The 21,055-nt window shown below is 40.7% G+C and overlaps 1 protein-coding gene across 2 annotated transcripts in view; it reads right to left on the bottom strand.

The window, feature by feature from the left end:
* Positions 1–396: 396 nt before the first annotated feature.
* Positions 397–21,055, bottom strand: part of ITPRID2 (ITPR interacting domain containing 2) — a 166,071-nt gene continuing 145,412 nt past the window's right edge. For both annotated transcript variants that reach the window (XM_077448124.1, XM_077448125.1), the window contains 5 exons: positions 18,818–18,968; positions 18,669–18,737; positions 14,639–15,058; positions 6,085–6,196; positions 397–1,926 (listed from right to left, as the gene is read on the bottom strand). In XM_077448124.1, the coding sequence (XP_077304250.1) occupies positions 6,086–6,196; positions 14,639–15,058; positions 18,669–18,737; positions 18,818–18,968 (751 nt within the window). In that variant the 3' untranslated portion in view covers positions 397–1,926; position 6,085. The remainder of the gene's footprint in view (positions 1,927–6,084; positions 6,197–14,638; positions 15,059–18,668; positions 18,738–18,817; positions 18,969–21,055) is intronic.

Raw genomic sequence — 21,055 nt, 5'->3', positions numbered from 1 at the left:
AAACAAAAAACTGTCAGCTCTGGTCAGAGCAGCTGTCCCCACTATGTGAAGGTGGTATAGCGATCTCCCCCGCTGAGCTGTTGTGTTCTGACAGGGGGACAGCCCCCTGGCAGAGTACTCCAATCAGTGCTGCTCTCCGCCATTGGCACTGATCGGGAGTTGGCCGGCCGCTGGTTTTCCAGCATGCTCGGCCAGCTTCTGTCGGACAGACAGACATACACACTGACCGAATGTGGGCAGTTTTATTTTTAATCAGCAAATGTCTCCTGACATTCGGCTCGTGTGTACCCGGCTTGAGACTAGTGTCCCAACAGCAATATAAAACAGCTACCTGACTTTTCTCTAGCTTTGTGTAAAACATTGCCCCAGTTTCATACACAAATGAGAGACACAAGGTATATGCAAAATAAATACTTTATTATATTTAGAAATCAGCCCTTGTGTATGGAGGAACACAAACTTGATATAGTTTTCAGACTTTCTGCAACATTTATATCCACAAATATTGTTCCAATTACAGCTCAAACAAAACAAAAAATAACAAAAAGGAAAAGGGGTTTAACTCGCTCCAATCCCTCTGCCCAGACGTACTTGTTCCATTTATCTCAGACATACATACCTTCATTTCTAAAAAAAAAAAAACAGTTGGTGTGTGGGGTTTAGTATTTTACGGGAGGCTCACAGAATGCAAAGTACATTTTGTATATATTTTTTTGTATATGTACTAAACATTGAAATCGCATAACACAATGGAATTAGAAAAGAAAAGTATAGTGTTAAAAATATGGCACATCAAAAAGATTATGAGTTAAATGGGAATTCATCTCTACACTGAAATAGCTCTTCTGGTGGTGAATGTCATAGTCTCAAATTCTTTAACCTCCGTTTTACACTCCAATATGCTAAAATAGCAGCCGTGATCCTGTCCCATGATTCCTTCTTTCACTTTACAAAGGAAAGCAAGGGGTGGAGAAGCGACTAATGGAATGAATAGTAAAAAGTATAAGCAGGATGAAGGCCAAGGACCCAACACCATAGGAAAAGCACCAACAGGGGAGAGAAAAGCGAAACCACTGAGGTACGTAAAAGCTTGATTAATACTTTTACTCACTTAATCCTGCGAAATACTAATATTTTGGTGTAGGGCTGCCTTTTTGAAGCATTTTAATAAAACATTTAACAATTCAGAGTATAAAGATATACCACTTTCAGTGTAAGAACTATAAAAGTAGTTTTTGGGGAAAAATAGGAACTCTGCAATGCAAGTGGCAAACTTTAGCTACAGCAAGTAATCTGAAAGCTCTGCTTACACTGGACTTGTTGCCTTGGGAAAAATCACTAGTTCCTAGTGAATGAATTCCTGTATATAGTGGTTCAGCCCATACAATGGCTACTTCCCTCATTTGCAGAGGAGCAGTACTTGTTAAAGTGACTCTATAAAACAGCAGAAACTAGAAAGTTTGTTAAGTTCAGAGTGAATCACTTATTGCACAGTCTATACCTCATGGAGGTCAGTGTATAAGCTAAAGAGATAGACGTTAATATTGGTTGTTTAACCGTATTACTCTGCAAAAACCTGCATACTCTTCTCTCCCCCCCCCCCCCCCCCCCTAAAAAATAAAAAAGGCATCATATGGGGAAAAGGGTACATTTTCAAGTCTCAAATAAGGATGCAATCGGATAAGAATTAGTACAGTAAAATAAATAGTTTGAAACCTCCACAGTCCTCCCATTGGCAGAAAGCTAAGCAAAGTGCCCAAATTACACACAAGAACAACAGTCAATGAAAAGACAAAAAAAAAAACAGTAGATCACTTCAGCAGCAAAATAAAGTCCTCCTGGTCTCTTAGTCTTGACATAACGAAGACCTGCAGCAAAATCTTGATACAAATTGCCAAGAGTTCAACCGATTCTCGTGACTCCCATCTGTGTGATGGAAAAAAGGAGGAGATGATTAAAGCTACAGAAACCACACTTAAAAGGTGAACTGAATATTTTAATATATAATATTATATATTCTTCAGTTTAGATTTTTCAAAAGGCATGTTTACAGAAAACATAACAGAAGAAATACTTCACATTTAGATAACAATACAGACTGTTAATTGTAACTTACACATTTTTCATACACTATAATAAAAAATAAAAATAAAATATATGGTAACGGTTAAGAGATCACATATGAAGATCGACAAACCATGCTGAAGGTTGTATATAATTTTTCAAGAGGGCTATTGCTTGCGTAAAAGGAAGCCCCAACATATTCAATTTTACCTTCCGTGTTACAATTCTGGATCAAAACTTTTCTAAGTTTAAGTGTTTGAGTATACCTATGTAAAGGAAGTAAAAAGAACAAAGAACAAAGGCAACTAATAAGGAAAGAGCAGGGGAGAGAGAAAAAAAAAAAAAAAGAGGGAACTGGAGGAAATGCAGTTATATTAAGTAAAAAAACAATAAATCTGTGTCCTGCAACATTTCGAGAGACCAATAATTCTTCCTCTGCTTATTCTGTCTCATGAATAGGTACAGAAAAGGGCCTGAACACTGAGCTAAAGAGGTGATCTCAGGAGCTGAAAAGCTCATGAGGGGTGACCCAGTATGATTGGAAATGTGGGTTGGGGGTGGTGGGGGGAGAGAATGGGACAATTGAGGAAAGGTAAAAAGAGTAGGTAAGTGTTGGAAAAGGAAAGTTGAGAATAAGGACAAAACTGTGATATAGACAAAGTATGATCGTCTTTGTCCCCTTTAGGACTACCTAGGATTGCTTTGTTGACTATGGTTTAATTTTGTCTTTTTATTATATTAGATGATACAGAAGATTGAAATGTCTTTCGTTGCCTGCCACATGTTATTGAAATGCGTCAGTCTATCTAGTTTGTAAAGCATAATGGATACCAGCTCATGAACATGGTCTGTATGTTCTACTTAGTGCTTCAAAGAAGGAACTATGGGTGTTCTCAAAAGTCTAGGTATCAAAGCATGCACTGCGTTAAGTGACCAAGCAAGTGTTTGGGTGGTAGAGTAAGGCCATCTGTTTCAAAGCCTACGATTTGTCTGATCAATAAATGGATTATTTTTCAGAAGCTTTGTAGTGGTTAGCAATACCAAAAAGAAAGCGGGGGGACCTAGTCTTATAGTTTGGAGTAGATTCAGGAGATCAGGTGAATGCAAGGACACATTTCAAACAATGTTAAAGAGCAGGTATAACGGTGTCTGAAATGAGTACTAGTCATGTAGATTTTTTATGTAGATTTTGTATTTCTGTTTGAGTATCTGTCTTAAACAGAAAGTTGCGGGATATGAGAGGACATCTTCGGGTTGTAAAGGTAGGAGAACAGTGAGTGTTCGTCTAGGGACTAGTCTAGTACTGGCCACAGTATAATTGTGAGTGGGCACTTAGTCCAAGTTTATTTTATTTTTATCCATGGTCTTGATATTTTCGTTGAGAAACCAGTCCGTGACACTCAAAGGATAACATGTGTAATAATGGTGTTTGGAATTTGGTAAACCTTTGCTTTTAGAAAGGTGAAAGGTGGTTTTCTGAGTGAGGCCTCTTCTCTAGCCAAATAAAATGGTTGAGTTATTTTTTTATTGATTTGAAGAATTCTGAAGGATTCTGAATGGGGATGGTATGAATTATATATAACCAGTGAGGTCAAATATTCATTTTTGTAAATGCAATGTGGCCCAACCACAAAAAGTAAAAGTAAAAATTGTTTTCTATTTTCTGAGCTTTTGCTTAATTCGTGACATCAAGGAGATAAAATGTAAAACACAAAGCTGTGAAGAGACAAGATAAGGATGTTCTTTAAGCAATTTAAGGAATACAACATATGAATTATGTTCTTTAAAAATGGAAATAGTGCAGGTACCTAAATTTGACTTGGGTTGAGCCTTTTGTAAGCCACTGTACAGGAGTGCTAAGACTGAGGGAGAAGCAACGCGAGAAGCATTTTAATGAGAGGAGAGAGCAACTGAAAGTTCACCAATCTCTCTTCACTGGCCAGAGACCTTTAAGTGTTACTGAAATGCAGAAGAGGTGATCTTCTATTGTGCCATACTATGCCTCTTCTGCAATAAATGCTTCTTACATGTCAACTACAAAACTACTTCAGATAGTACTGTGAGAAGCACATGCATACCTCAGTGTGCAATTTTGGTATGCCTATGTGACAGAATAAATTAGGATCAATCAAAATGGCCAAAGATGCTAAACCCTACAGGCAAATGGTGATCGAGCCTGTATAGCTGGAGAAAGTAATAGCTCCTGGTTTATGTCTTAAACATCTACAAAAGTTATCTTTGAAGTTTTTTGGATGGACTGACCCTTTAACCCCTTCCTGACCAGCTGCCGCAGTTATACTGCGGCGGGTTGGCTCCCCTGGGTGAACCGTTGTAGTCCTGATAAAAAAAAATAAAAAAAAAAATCGCTGATCACCACCATTACTAGTAAAAAAAAAAAAAGAAAAAATAATAAAAATAAAAATGCCATAAATCTTTTACCTATTTTGTAGATTCTATAACTTTTGTGCAAACTGATCAATATACGCTTATTGCAGGGGTTGACAAATTTGCTTGGAATCTAGGAGCCAGCTAAAAAAGTTAGGAGCCAGGTCCGTGACGGCGATCTGGACCTGTCCCTGGCCTGACATGGAGACGAGTGAGGGGAAGATAGCCCCCAGCCCCTCACCTGTCTCCAAGTCATTGCCCATAACTCTTAGAGGGACATTTTATTTTTTTCAAATGACAATTTTTTTTTAAATTGCATTTTAGTTTAAATATGAGCTGTGAGGTCTCTCTGACCCCGAATCTCATATATAAGAGGACCTGTCATGCTTTTTTCTATTACAAGGGATTTTTACATTCCTTGTAATAGGAATAAAAGTGACACATTTTTTTTTAAAAGAACAGTGAAAAAAATAAAAATAAAAGTTAAAATAAGAAAAAAAATATATAATTTTAAACGCGCCCTGTCCCGCCAAGCTAGCGAACGCATATATGAAAGCGATCGGTAGAGGGAGAGCAATAATTCTAGCCCTAGACCTCCTCTGTAACTTAAAAAGTGCAACATGTAGAATTTTTTAAATGTCGCCAATGGAGATTTTAAAGGGTAAAAGTTTGTCGCCATTCCATGAGCGGGCGCAATTTTGAAGCGTGACATGTTGGGTATCGATTTACTCTGCTTAACATCATCTTTCACAATATAAAAAAAAATTGGGCTAACTTTACTGTTGTCTTTTTTTTTATTAAATAAATTATTTTTCCCCAAAAGAGTGCGCTTGTAATTCCGGTGTGCAAATACGGTGTTACAGACAGTATTGCAATGACAGCCATTTTATTCTCTAGGCTGTTAGAATAAAAAAAATATATAATAATGTTTAGGGGTTCTAAGTAAAGGGAAGGAGATAGGCTGGCAGGCAGGGGAAGCTCCATTAGCATTGCTGGTTGTCATTCCAACGGCCACCACACGAGGGCGCCAGATTCCAGAAGGAACCATAGGATCGCAGAAGGCCTCAAAGCTGCGGGCTCAATTACCGGCCGCCGGCAGGGGGGCCCGACGCGATCACGCCGGGGGGGTCCACGGAGACAGGATACCCCCAGCTGTGCTGCCCCAGGCGCCAGGTCGCTAATTCTAGTCGCAAATGCGACCTGGCACCCGGGTTTTGTCGAGCCCTGGCTTATTGTGATTTTTATTACCAAAAATAAGTAGAAGAATACATAATCATGGCCTAAACTCAAGAAAAAAAATGGGGATATTATAGCAAAAAGTACAATTTATATTGTTTTTTTTTTTCAAAATTGACGCTTTTTTTTGTTTATAGCACAAAAAATAAAAAATGCAGAGATGATCAAATACCACAAAAGGAAAGCTCTATTTGTGGGTAAAAAAAGGTTGTCAATTTTGTTTGGGTACAAAATAGCACGACTGCACAATGGTCAGTTAAAACGACGCAGTGCTCTATCGCAAAAAAGGGCCTGGTCATTGAGCAGCCAAATCTTCCGGGGCTGAAGTGGTTAAAGAAAAAAAAAGTCTGGAATATTGAAGACAGCTAAAACATTATCATGCATGAAATGGGCACCTACCCTAAACTCTCCCATCTGTTTTTCCATCCAACGAGCGAAGAGGAGAGGATACTGCTGCTAGAAGTCCACTTACTATCTCTCGTCTGATGTCTCCAACAATAGATTCTTTGATCTAGAGAAGGACAACAGATGTAAACATTTCAGTCATTCCTCCATGAGAACACTTAAAGGAAATGTAGTATCTGTACATTTTTATGTGGTCATAAATGAAGAACATAGGTATATACAAAATGTTGTATATTAATATTAAATACGTAAAGATGTTCTATCTAAACAGAGTGCCTTGCGAAAGTATTCGGCCCCCTTGAACTTTTCAACCCTTTGCCACATTTCAGGCTTCAAACAAAGATATAAAATTTTTATTTTTTGTGAATAATCACCAAGTGGGACACAATTGTGAAGTGGAACGAAATCTATTGGATTTTTGAAACTTTTTTAACTAATAAAAAAATGAAGAGTGGGGCGTGCAAAATTATTCGGCCCCCTTGCGTTAATACTTTGTAGAGCCACCTTTTGCTGCGATTAATGCTGCAAGTCGCTTGGGGTATGTCTCTATCAGTTTTGCAAATCGAGAGACTGAAATTCTTGCCCATTCTTCCTTGCAAAACAGCTCAAGCTCAGTGAGGTTGGATGGGGAGCGTTTGTGAACAGCAGTTTTCAGCTCTTTCCACAGATTCTCGATTGGATTCAGGTCTGGACTTTGACTTGGCCATTCTAACACCTGGATACGTTTATTTGTGAACCATTCCTTTGTAGATTTTGCTGTATGTTTGGGATCATTGTCTTGTTGGAAGATAAATCTCCGTCCCAGTTTCAGGTCTTTTGCAGACTCCAACAGGTTTTCATCCAGAATGGTCCTGTATTTGGCTGCATCCATCTTCCCCTCAATTTTAACCATCTTCCCTGTCCCTGCTGAAGAAAAGCAGGCCTAAACCATGATGCTGCCACCACCATGTTTGACAGTGGGGATGGTGTGTTGAGGGTGATGAGCTGTGTTGCTTTTACGCCAAACATATCGTTTTGCATTGTGGGCAAAAAGTTCGATTTTGGTTTCATCTGACCAGAGCACCTTCTTCCACATGTTTGGTGTGTCTCCCAGGTGGCTTGTGGCAAACTTTAGACGAGACTTTTTATGGATATCTTTGAGAAATGGCTTTCTTCTTGCCACTCTTCCATAAAGGCCAGATTTGTGCAGTGTACGACTGATTGTTGTCCTATGGACAGACTCTCCCACCTCAGCTGTAGTTCTCTGCAGTTCATCCAGAGTGATCATGGGCCTCTTGGCTGCATCTCTGATCAGTCTTCTCCTTGTCTGTCTGAACTGAAAGTTTAGAGGGACGGCCAGGTCTTGGTAGATTTGCAGTGGTCTGATACTCCTTCCATTTCAAAATGATCGCTTGCACAGTGCTCCTTGGGATGTTTAAAGCTTGGGAAATCTTTTTGTATCCAAATCTGGCTTTAAACTTCTCCACAACAGTATTACGGACCTGCCTGGTGTGTTCTTTGGTCTTCATGATGCTCTCTGCGCTTTCAACAGAACCCTGAGACTATCACAGAGCAGGTGCATTTATACAGAGACTTGATTACACACAGGTGGATTCTATTTATCACCATCAGTCATTTAGGACAACATTGGATCATTCAGAGATCCTCGCTGAACTTCTGGAGTGAGTTTGCTGCACTGAAAGTAAAGGGGCCGAATAATTTTGCACGCACCACTTTTCAGATTTTTATTTACTAAAAAAGTTTAAAATATCCAATAGATTTCGTTCCACTTCACAATTGTGTCCCACTTGTTGGTGATTCTTCACAAAAAATTAAAATTATATCTTTATGTTTGAAGCCTAAAATGTGGCAAAAGGTTGAAAAGTTCAAGGGGGCCGAATACTTTAGAAAGGCACTGTAAATGCAAGTTCCCCCCCCCCCCCCCCCCCACATGCAGAGCTGCACACCCTTTTTTGTTTTCATTTTGGGGGGTGGGGGGTCTATGGTGTGTATGGGTAAGGTCAACTCTAGCAAAGAGAAAAATAGGATATTTACTCAATAAATGGAGTTTTACAAAACCACACGCCAAAAATATTTCTATGGATACAGCTACTGTAGCACTTTTATATTCGGTTATAATATTAGTAATGAATACTGGACTACACAAAATTCAAATTTACAAATGTATGAGAAAACCACTAATAAATGCATATTTGATTAAAATGCCTGAGTGTACAAACATGAAAACCTCAAACAAAAATGTTTATCCAGAGCAGATGTAATACATTCACTAGTCTTTCAATCCATGTTTGCAGAATACACAGTGCTAGAGGTTGTCATTTATAAATCAAGGCTTAAGAGCTTGTCTAAAAGACACAACATATGAATAACAAACAGCAAAGAATAAACAGTTTACGGGAGGATATTCCACTGTCTCCAAGAAGTACTTTCCATTAAAAAGTTTTGTATTTAAGTCCTGCACGCTAATAAATGAAGGTTCCTTGATAAAGCTAACAACTTAAAAAAATAAACACAGTGGCTGGGATGCGTAAATACTGATCTATGCAAATCATGCACACTTTTTCTTGTTATACACACAAGTCAAACAGTAGTTCAAATAGTTTCTTGTTACTTTCCAGCAACAAGGTACAACAGGGTTGAGTGACCACTATTACCCCAGATACTGCTATAAGGAATCCAACAGAATGGAACAGTATTTTTGGATATAGAGAATTTACTTTCTGGTGGCGCTAGATCCAATGAAAAGCAAACCCTAGTCTCTCATTGCTGGGTATCGAGGAGTGACAGGATATGAGTTTGCTACACGGTATTGAAATTAGAGGGACTGTGTATAAAGCTTCAAGTTTTTTTTTTTATTTCTCCATCTACTCTATAGATGGGAAACCTACTTCTCCATTGTGTGTGATGTAACCCCATCCACCTATAGTAAAAGGCAAGTCAGACAAGACGCATGTCCATAAGAGGGAAAAACAACACCTGTAAGGAAATTACTGTAACTTTTTTACAAATATATAAGAGACTCCTTGGTGTGTAAACAAGGCAAATATTTTAAAATTGCCTTCAGGAATTAAAATATAACGTCTGAGAATACACTACTAGCTTTTTTTTCTTTTGGAGAATTTTATTTTTAACATGTAAACCATTCTAGGACAATAGGACATTTTATAGCAATAAGCATGTGTCTGCTGACCATTTGGCAGCCTGTAATACTGAGAGTAGGCAGCACATGGTCATATATTTTATCATGCATGCCACCCAAACTCAACCCCGCTGAACTGCTGAATGAATTACACTCTGTTTCAGTTAGCAGGCAAGACAATAGGAATCATGTAGCAACACAAGAACAAAATGTATTCCATTACCTACTTAGTCACCACTGAATTTGTGTATTAGTTAGAGGAGAACAAAGTGTCAACTATGATATAAATTGTGACATTATGGGTTATTTAAATTAAACTCCCACTAACTGGCAACAAGTTTGTAAATAGGAGAATTCTTGTCTATAAACACGACATAATATTACTACTTGCTTGCTTTATCATGACTGTATGTGTTTCCCTCTACAATTCCCAAATACAGTGGGACAAAAATGTATTTAGTCAGATACCAATTGTGCAAGTTCTCCCACTTAAAAAGATGAGAGGCGCCAGTAATTGTCATCATAGGTATACCTCAAATATGAGATACAAAATGTGGAAACAAATCCAGACAATCACATTTATTTATTTGCAAATTATGGTGGAAAATAAGTATTTTGTCAATATCAAAAGTGTTCACAAGGTTGTCGCACACTGTTTCTGGTATGTTGGCCCATTCCTCCATTCAGATCTCCTCTAGAGCAGTGATGTTTTGGGGCTGTCGCTGGGCAACACAGACTTTCAACTCCTTCCAAAGTTTTTCTATGGGGTTGAGATCTGGAGACTGGCTAGGCCACTTCAGGATCTTGAAATGCTTCTTACAAAGCCACTCCTTCGTTGCCTGGGCGGTGTGTTTGGGATCATTGTCATGCTGAAAAACCCAGCCACGTTTCATCTTCAATGCCCTTGCTGATGGGAGGTGGTTTGCACTCAAAATCTCATGATACACATACCCCATTAATTCTTTCATGTACACGGATCATTCGTCCTGTTCCCTTTGCAGAGAAACAGCCCCAAATCATGATGTTGCCTCCCCCATGCTTCACAGTAGGTATGGTGTTCTTTGGTTGCAACTCAGCATTCTCTCTCCTCTAAACACGAGTTGTGTTTCTACCAAACAGTTCTACTTTGATTTCATCTGACCACATGACATTCTCCCAATCCTCTTCTGGATCATCCAAATTCTCTCTAGCAAACCTCAGACGGGCCCGGACATGTACTGGCTTAAGCAGGGGGACACGTCTGGCACTGCAGGATCTGAGTCCCTGGCAGGTCATTCACTAGGTCCCCCCGTGTGGTTCTGGGATTTTTGCTTGTCGTTCTTGTGATCAGTTTGACCCCACGGGGTGAGATCTTGTGTAGAGCCCCAGATCGAGGGAGATCATCAGTGGTCTTGTATGGCTTCCATTTTCTAAGTATTGCTCCCACAGTTGATTTCTTCACACCAAGCTGCTTGGCTATTGCAGATTCAGTCTTCCCAGCCTGGTGCAGGTCTACAATTTCGTTTCTGGTGTCCTTCGACAGCTCTCTGGTCTTCACCATAGTGAAGTTTGGAGTGTGAGTGTTTGAGGTTGTGGACAAGTGTCTTTTATACTGATAACAAGTTCAAACAGATGCCATTAATACAGGTAATGAGTGGAGGAAAGAAGAGCCTCTTAACCACTTTCAGACCGGACCATTTTGCTGGTCAATGACCAGAGGTCTTTTTACAATTTGGCACTGCGCTGCTTTAACTGGTAATTGTGCGGTCATGCAATGTTGTACCCAAACAAAATTTGCGTCCTTTTCTTCCCACAAATAGAGCTTTCTTTTGATGGTATTTGATTGCCTCTGCGATTTTTATTTTTTGCGATATAAATGTAAAAAGACCGCAAATTTTGAAAAAAAAAAAGATATTTTCTACTTTTTGTTATTAGAAAAATCCAATAAACTCAATTTTAGTCATACATTTAGGCCAAAATGTATTCAGCCACATGTCTTTGGTAAAAAAAAAAGTCAATAACTGTATATTTATTGGTTTGCGCAAAAGTTGTCACATCTACAAACTAAGGTACGTTTTCTGGAATTTACGCAGCTTTTAGTTTACGACTGCCTATCTCATTTCTTGAGGTGCTAAAATGGCAGGGCAGTACAAAACCCCCCCAAATGACCCCATTTTGGAAAGTAGACCCCCTAAGGAAATTGATAAGAGGCATGTTGAGCCCATTGAATATTTTATTTTTTTGCCTCAAGCGATTGAATAATGACAAAAAAAATAAAAAATGTTTTTTTTTTTTTCACAAAGTTGTCACTAAATGATATATTGCTCACACATGCCATGGGCATATGTGAAATGACACCCCAAAATAAATTCTGCTGCTTCTCCTGAGTACGGGGATACCACATGTGTGGGATTTTTTGGGAGCCTAGCTGCGTACGGGGCCCCGAAAGCCAAGAACCGCCTTCAGGTTTTCTAAGGGCGTAAATATTTTACTTCACTCCTCACTACCTATTACAGTTTTGAAGGCCATAAAATGCCAAGATGGCACAAACCCCCCCCCCCAAATGACCCCATTTTGGAAAGTAGACACCCCTAAATTTAGAGGTACACTAGTGAGACTCACAGGTAAAAAAGCACCTAGGCTGTCAGCGACTGTATCAAAACGCTACAAGAAAAACTGTTAGCGATCGCAGGGATCAGGCCTGACTCTGCGAACGCTGCAGTTATGTGTGTTGTGTTTTGTAAGTGACAGTGATCAATCGATACTGTACTTGGGTGGGCTGGTCTGGGCTTGGCGGAGGGGCTAAACGCAGGTGCTAGCAGGTATCTGGGCTGATCCCGCTAACAATGCGTTTTGGGAAACCTAAACTGCTGGCGACGCTAATATAGATCTGATCAGATACTATATTACTAAGGGAGGTGTATGCTTTGTGCGTGGGTGTTAGCGGTACTGGCACTAACCTGACGCTGCCTGGGGCGACGCAGACCTTATCTGACCCTCAAACTTATATCACCCGCCGGGTGATCAGGGGGTTAAACCTTTAATTAGGTAATAAATGGCGGGTGCCCTGAAACTATAAAAAAATAACTAACCAACCAGCGTCACCTGTAACAGTTATATGGTGATCACTGGTGAAAGGGTTAACTAGGGGGCAATCAGGGGGCTTTATGCGGTAGTATATGGGGGTCCCTGGCGCTATAAAAAGCTGCGGCGAACCTAAATACCTACCTGCCTAACTAGCGTCACCTGTGACACTAATACAGCGATCAGAAAAACGATCGCTTATTAGGCTGGGTTCACACTGGAGCGATGCGGGAACGCCACAAATCCGCGGCGGGTTCCCGCATCGCATGCCTCCCGGCGGCAGTTCACACTGCCCTATGCGAACTGCTGGGAGTGTCAGTGAAATGTTAATGACACCCCAGATCGCAGTGCGATCTGCAAACTCGGATCGCATGGTGTGAACATCCATGCGATCCGATTCTGCTGCGGACTAAAAAAAGGGTCCCGTGCGAGTTTGCGGTGGGTGCGATGCGAATTCAGCCATACTATCTGTATGGCTGAACTTGAATCGCACAGAGATCGGATGTGATTTGCACTGCAGTGCGGTGCGAATCACATCCGTTCTCATAAACCGCTGCAATGTGAACCCAGCCTTAGTGACACTGGCGACGGGGGGTGATCACGGGGTTAAACCTTTATTGGGGGGTTAGGGGGGTACCTTAGAACTAAAGGGGGCTAACCCTAACTGCCCTAACAGTTATTACAGTCACAAATGACACCAATGCAAAAAAAAAAAAATGCAATTGGTGTCACTGTGACTGGGGGGGCAGGGGTAATTGGGGGGGTGAAGGGGGGGGTGTGAGTGTGCCTGGCATGTTCTACTGTGTAGTGTCGTGTTGGTGCAACTCACCGATCCTCTCTCCTCGGTGCCGGAACGAAAAATACCGACACGGAGGAGAGATTACATCACTTCCTCTGCCTGTGTTTACATTACAGGAGAGGAAGTGATGTCACGCCTCACTTCCATTCGTCAGGAGCGATCGCGAGGGGGTGGCCATGAACGAATGGCCGCCCCCTCATCTCGGATCGCTCCTGAACGGATACCGACCGCCGCTGGCACCGGGGGGGGCCCGATCGGGCCCCCCACCCACGGGAAGGCAGGGACGTATATATACGCCCATATGCCTGCCCGTGCCATTCTGTCGACGTATATCGTCGTGCGGCGGTCGGCAAGTGGTTAAAGAAGAAGATACAGGTCTGAGAGACAGAAATCTTGCTCGTTTGTAAGTGACCAAATACTTATTTTCCACCATAATTTGCAAATAAATTCATTCAAAAATTAGTGAGTGTCTGGATTTGTTTCCACATTTTGTCTCAAACAGTTGAGGTTGAGGTTGAGTTGAGTTGAGTTGAGTTGAGTTGAGTTATACCTATGATGACAATTACAGGCCTCTCTCATCTTTTTAAAAATGGGAGAACTTGCACAATTGGTGGCTGACTAAATACTTCTTTGCCCCACTGTATACTAGTAGTAGACAGCCCTCTGATGGCTCTTAAAGGGGACGGCGTACCCGTATGGGGATTTGCACAACCGTGCCATTCTGCCGTAGTATATCTGCGAGGCAGTCGGCAAGTGGTTAAAGCAGAACTTCACCCAAACTAAGGAGTTTCATTTTTCAGACTTCTCCCTACCTCTTCTACGTTTTGGATTTTTTTTTTTTGGGGGGGGGGGGGGCGGGGTTGCTGGACAAATTTACACTTACATGCACAATGGGAAGCCAGCTGTGAAGGTTCAAGCAGTTGCAAACAGCTTACCAAAGTAAATGCCGGCGCCTGGACCCAAAGACCTAGCTGAAGTGAGGACAGCGCTGGATCCCTGGACAGGTAAGGATCCTATTGATAAAAGTCAGCAGCTATAGAATTTGATGAGGAAAATACTTTTTTGCCAATGCAGCAGGATGGCTGATATGAATGGAAACTTAGCAAGTGAAAAATTTTACGACATTTTTGGAATACAAAAATAGATTTAAATGTGTAAAAATCCCACAACAGGAGTACAATCATTTGATATTTGAAATCAATTACATGCGCGGACGACTATTGGAAGGGCAAGTCATTGATGGAAATAAAATTCAAACAAGATCTTTATAGAAAAGTGAACAATCTCTTCAATGCGTGCGCCTCCAACATTTACAGCTTTGGAAAGAATAACAAGACTGTAATTGTAAGAAAGAAAAGGAGCGCTCTTACTGTTTGTTTTTTAGAGTATAAAATGTCCACATATGAGTCAGGAATGGCAAAAGAAATTTGGAGCTATGGCCATTTGTTGTTCAATGTTTGGAATAATTTGTAGCTATGCTGCATAGTATGAAAGTCTCAGTGATCATAGGTCATGACTTAGGTCAGATGCAGTTGTAGGAATCATACCTCTCTTATTACTTGCTGTAATTCTCTGCTTTCTTCAGGACTCCAGCGGGTTCCCCCTTCAGACACAGGTGTCACAGTTTCCAACTCTGACTTCTCTGCTGAATCCAAGTTTCCAGGTTCTTCTCGAGATTCTGTTGTAGTATTCTGATTGGCTCTTACTGGAGGACTTGGTGTCAGAGCTACAGAAGCACGGTATACAGCTTTACTGGGAGAAGCTTGTGCTTTTGGCTTATCAACAATGTCAGAAGTGTTTAGTGGACCTTTCCTGTTTCTATACAGTGGACTGGAGCACACTGAAGAGGAATCGGAGGCTGCTTGCGATAAGACAGAATCACATTGGTCGGCTCCATGTTCCAAACGAATGTCTTCAAGGCCCAACTCTGACTTCAGGTGTGACTGTTCTCGAATCAATTCAGTCACCTATGAAAAAGAAGAATTACAAGGAACATTAAATATTTGTCTAAGGATATATTTTAGGGAACAATGCTGACCTAATAAAGCAAAATACTGTCAAAAAAACAGGAGATTGTGTGTCTATTTTATGGTGATCAAATTTGGAGTGAAGCAAAATGTCGTACTTATCTCACGGTAGACAGGCAGGTGGGCTTACGTCACACATAGGGGCACTACTGCAGTTTTGACAGCAAAGTTCCAGCTGGGAGCCATTGGTCATCAACAGCAGGACTGGGTGGAGGATGTGGCCAGAAAACCAACCACGGGCAACCTGTTAGCCCTTGTACACACGGTCGGAGATTCCGACAACCAAATCCGTCAAATTTTGTCCGTCGTATTTTGTCCGAAACTGTTGCATACACACGGTCGGACAAAGTTGTCGGAAAATCTGATCTTTCAGAACCTGATGATGTAATTTTGTTACGATGGGACTACGTTCAGGCTAGTAGCCAATAGCTTTGATGTAGGAATTTGATCTGAGCATGCGTGGCACTTTGTCCGATCGGAATTCTCTACACATGATCGGAAGTGTGTCCGATCGGAGCAGTTTGTCGGAAAAGATTTCCAGCAAGTTGGAAAATTTGGTCCGACGGATATTCCGACGGAAACAGTCCGATGCATACCACACACAGTCGGAATATCCGACAACCGCTCCGATCGGACACATTCCGACGGAATCTCCGACCGTGTGTACAAGGGCTTACTCTAAGCGCTGATCTCAGGAATGCAAAATGACCACATCAGTACAATCTACTTCCATGCTTGGAATGGTCAGTTTGAAACAGGAGACCAGGGAACTGGCAGGATCATCACATATTTTTGTAGCAAAAAAAAAAAAAAAAAAAAAAAAAACAGAGGCCAGATTTAAAAATAACTATATCTGTACACAAGCATATAATGGATCTTACATTTTCTTTGTTAATATACACTTTAAAAGGCAAGATAACCTTACAAATCATATGTGGAAGTCTGTGTGACTGTTTTGATGTTGAATTTTAAAAGCATTGGCAAGCCTGCTGATCTCACAGGTTTGCTAATCTAACAGATCACTGCTGCTTTTAAAAATCAACATGAAAACAGTTTGACGGATTTCTAAATACTGTATTTCACTATATAAGCTCAGTTTACTGGTAAAAATAAGTGTGAAATGCAAGACTTAGTGGGTGTAAAAAGATGTCTGCTTGGTGACTTCAGACTATAGGCTTACTGCGGACAAGTGCGGGTGTACCAAGATGGCCGCAACAGAACATTACTAAGGTTGAGTATCCTGGGGGGGGTAGTAGCTTTCTGATAGATTACCAGGTTTCCCAAACACTGACAGCCAGTAACCAAAATGGCTGCCGTGACTCTTCCGCTGCGCTAGAAATGACGTGGCGCCAATGTTCTTGGCTCCATTGAGAACCTCCATGCTGCTGGGGCCTGGGAATGCAGCCTGGGCACACAAATGCTGCTGTTGGGATCTGCAAGCCTCTGCCACCCTCAGGGACCGGGTAAGAACACACTGCGGCTCCCCCAGGAGGACACAAAAGTAAAAAAGAATGAGAGGGGTCCCTCTATCCCTCCCATACCAGAGGTACCTGGGGGGCCCAAGTTCCCTAGCTAACCCTCCCTGGGACACTGCCCAGTTTAAGAGAGGCCAGGGTTGGGACCTGCCACCTAGCATTGAGGCCTGACAGTATGAAGTTTTTCAGCATTACTTGAAGTGATCCTGGCTGGCTGAGGAAACACACACCAGCATTTAAAACGAATGTGGATTGTGTTTTCCTATGCTAGGTGTGAGGAGCCTCTCGCTCATTAAGCCATCCTGGAAGATGCCTGGGGAAATTAGCATTACATTAAAGAGTGAAAACCTCAGTAATGATGTGTGGGGGTTGATTGACTTGTCATAGGGATGTATGTTGGAATTTTTTTCCTCAATCAGCGGCAAGTCCTGCTGTCAGAACACAATGCCTAGCGAATGGGACAACTCGTTTGTGTGGGTAGAGAAATCTGTTATTTTTTCCTTCAGCCAGAAGTAACTTTCTATGGCCCGCTCAACACAGAGACACAGATTGGTGGGCAGCTTTTACTAACCTAATCAAATTAGACCAGTTCTATAGGATTTAATACTTCATCAAATATTCTTTGCCATAAAAGTGTTACCTTGCACCTTTTCATGAAAATGTAAGGCAGGCCATACACTATTAATTATTTTTTTAATTCAACCAGCTGGGAACAATGATCAGTGTTGCCAGGTACAGCCAGCGGCACTGCTTGTTCAGGAAAAACCCACAAGGCTTGTTGTGCACAAGTTGACAGATAGACTGCCTCAGAAGACATTTGATAACGAAACGTGCATAAGGCCGAGTCACACACTTGCGTCATTTCTGGGTGTGATAGCGGTCAGTGAGCCTTTGGGACGCAGCTGGAGCGCATGCTGCAAGTGAGACATACCACGGGTCTGAAGCTGTCATTTCTCCCGTTGTAGGACTTTGAGGAGTTCCATAGTATGGACCATTTGTTTTTATTTTTACTTTTTTTGTCTCTTTTTTTTACGGTTTTAATTTTGGAATAAAAACATTTCCTTATTTAAATACTACACGATGGGAGCCCATATCAATTTTTTTGCATGAAAACCTTATCTATACTGGATATTAGAGAGAGCATTAGGAGAGGAGCACAGCTGGTTGATCTTGGCTTGGAGAGAGATCTTTTACACACCTAATTCAGCCCAGCTGCGGGATATTCTTGGAAAGTCCATAGGAGCTGGATACTGGTTAGAAAGGTTGGAGCCTTGCTGCATGATCTATCTTGGCAAACAGTATCGGTACATCAAGCCTATATGCCATGCGAGATACCCCTGTAGGGGTTATTGGAGTTGGTGAGTGGGTACCCAAGAGGGGGATCACTTAAAAGTCACCTGGATTTTGGGACTGTGTCTATAGTCAACAAGCACTTAATTATCGCATAAGACTTTGGCTGGATTGATTTTTATGTATTTTTTGGACTTGACACGCTAATTTTTTGGGGTCGTTTAATATAATTTCAACTATTTTTTATTATTTAATATTTGTCTTACACTTTTGGGACTATTTTTATATATACATTTATTTTTACTTATTTATTTTTTATATACTTGCATTTTTGGCATTGGAGTATCACGGTTTATGTATCACTTTTAAACATTTATTTATATCAAGTTCATATTGATTTGGCAACCTAGTGAGGTATGCACATTGGTAATTTATTAGGATTGCACTATTGGTATATACACTTTTATTAGTCACTATAGGAGGCACGTAGCACCTAACAAGTGAACATGGTCTGTCACCTTTCATTATATAGGTAGCACAATTTACCCTTATACTTGCACTACAGGTTGGCAGATAGATCAACTTGTGTACAACCAGCTAGTCCATGCATGGATCAAAATTTGACCAGCTTCTGCTGAACGATAAAATACCATGCCTTGGTCAAATTAACAAAAAATTAACTGAAAACTTATGTTTAATTGCTAAAAAACAAAACAATACTGCATGCATTATGCTTCCGTGATTTGAGACTATAAACAAGTTAATTTAAATAGTATGCAACTTACTGGTTCTATGACATTCATGGGAGAGGTAAAACACAGACTGTCAGTACTTCCTCTTCCTCCATACATACCCTAAACAGAAGAAAAACTCAATGAGGCTCAATATACATAATCCTGAAGTATATGCCATTCTAATCAGAACAAATTCCTACCATAGCCACCTGTCGCTGGAAAGGAGAGGATATGTGGTAATTGCGGAGTTGCTCCTCAAGAGTCATTAACCGCTCATCCAGCTGAAGTTCCAACTCCTGCAGTTCCATTCGCACAGAGTTTCTCAGTCCCTGCAGCTGATCAGCCTCATACCTGCAACAGAAAACTGCATCTAAATCTGGGCGCTTCAGGATGAAAACCATCAAAGTCTGTCACATGACAGTTCAATTTAAGTCATTAAATTCCAGGGGCCTCCACACAAAACTGAACAAGGAATGGTCCTGGAATCATTCTTTGAGATGTACATGCTTTGTTTCTGACCATTTTATAGTGGTTTACTATACAAACCAGGCTTCATTTATTTAAAAAAAAAAAAAAAAATCCACAAAGTAAAAATCTAGACATGCCCTTAAGCCGGCAAAGACTATTCAAATCTTGGCCGGTTCAGCAGAGATCGGCCAAGATTCAAACCATGTATCAGTAGGGTAATTGTACCAAAGTTGATCGATCAACTTTTGTACAACAAGCACGTCGGACCTTTCTACATACTGTAGCTGCTAGCAGTAACCTTTGTATTCTGCTGGCCAGGAACTCTCCATGCGCCCTCCCACTGCCAGAATACATAATGCAGTTGAAGGCTTTCCCCCATCAACACTAAATGTGTTGATAAGGAATCAAGCGATTTTCTTTCCTTCCACCCATGGTGGAAGGAAAGAAAGCTGTATCCTCTATTACTAGTGTTAATTGAAAAAGGCTGTTCAATGAGTGAAGTTAATAATTTGTACAATATGCAGGTACCCTCTTCCCAAAACATGGTAGAAAATTGGAGTGAAATGGGGCAGTGTGATTTTCATGGTATCGTCTTATGTCATTGCCAAAATAGAAGTTATTAACAACAAAAAGTTTTATTACAAACATTATACAGGTTAAAATAATCCATAGATATAGGATTACCACCCACCATTATAAAATGATCTGCCCTATAACATTTTGCTGGCATGTCAGTTTGGAAAGCCCGTTGTGCCCTCCCTTCCCCAGTACATAGTAAAGAGGATCATGAAACTAAACGGACATACAAGCTGTCCCAAATCCCTCCCCTAGAATAGTGCCATTACTGTACTATCCATGTGACTGAAAGCAGTTCTGCTGGCACAAACAGAAATGCATAAACATAAAAACACTTAAAGTGTTATTAAACCCAAAATAAAACATGTAATTTGGTACAGCTTACCAATTGTTGATGTGGTGGCTGCATGCGTCTTTTTATGCTTTTTTTTCACCTAGTGATCTGGCCAGTAACACACCTGCTGTATTAGAGTGCCCCCACTGCGTATGAAGGAGCACAGGGGCACCAGCATTGTTTATCTTGGGGGAGGGGAGTATTAGATGTACTGCTGGAGAGGATTTCAATAAAGCAAATTTTTTGTTATACAGTGATAAAATTACTTGGAGTCTAGTATAGTCCTGGCTCAGGCGAATGGAGATCTCTCTTTTCTGCTAATTATTTAGTCCAGTACATATTTAGGCCATTGAGCCACACTACAAATATTGATATGGCGAGGGGGCAACAGACCAGGGGTAATATAATTCCCCATTACGTTCACTAATTTTTCTGATTTGTGTGGGTTGTATTAGATGCACTAGTAGATTTAGCTACACTAACAAATTGAAGCTGAACTTTACAACTTTAGGTAAACACAGCTATTGCAGCCACTTGCTGCTATATCTTTGCTTTCATTACTTCAGTTAAGATTTAGCTGATAAAACTGCTAGAATCTGAAATGTGTTTTATCTGCCAAAGGCAAATTCTAAATGGTGCAGCTTAGTTTCTGACCACTAGAGGGAAGCATTGACAAAAGAATGTTACCTAAAGAGATAAATGAAAGATCTACATAAAAAAAACTGCACCAGAAGGCCAAACCTGAAAAAAAAGTTCTTGCATAATTACAGTTATAGGGAGGCCATGACTGTCTGCTCTTTTATATGCAATCATTAATATAGGCAACAATGCTTTTCATGTTTAGACAGCTATGAGGGAATTCGATCTTTACCTCTCAAGGTAGCATTTAGGTGGACTTTCTAGTCAATGCTGGACCGCCATGATTTAAATGCCTTCGCTTTTGATGGCTGAATACAACTTGCAATAACCCTTTGGGATCCAGTTGTATTAAAGGGGTTGTAAAGTCAGAAGTTTATTTTATCTTAATACATTCTATGCATTAAGATAAAAAACCCGTGTG

Source organism: Lithobates pipiens, unplaced genomic scaffold (genome assembly GCF_037356315.1).
Source record: "Lithobates pipiens isolate NorthernLeopardFrog02 unplaced genomic scaffold, aLitPip1_a1.2 Scaffold_22, whole genome shotgun sequence".
In the NCBI taxonomy this organism is placed as follows: domain Eukaryota; kingdom Metazoa; phylum Chordata; class Amphibia; order Anura; family Ranidae; genus Lithobates; species Lithobates pipiens.
Note: the sequence above shows the minus strand (reverse complement) of the source record. Positions and strands in the feature narration are given on the sequence as shown.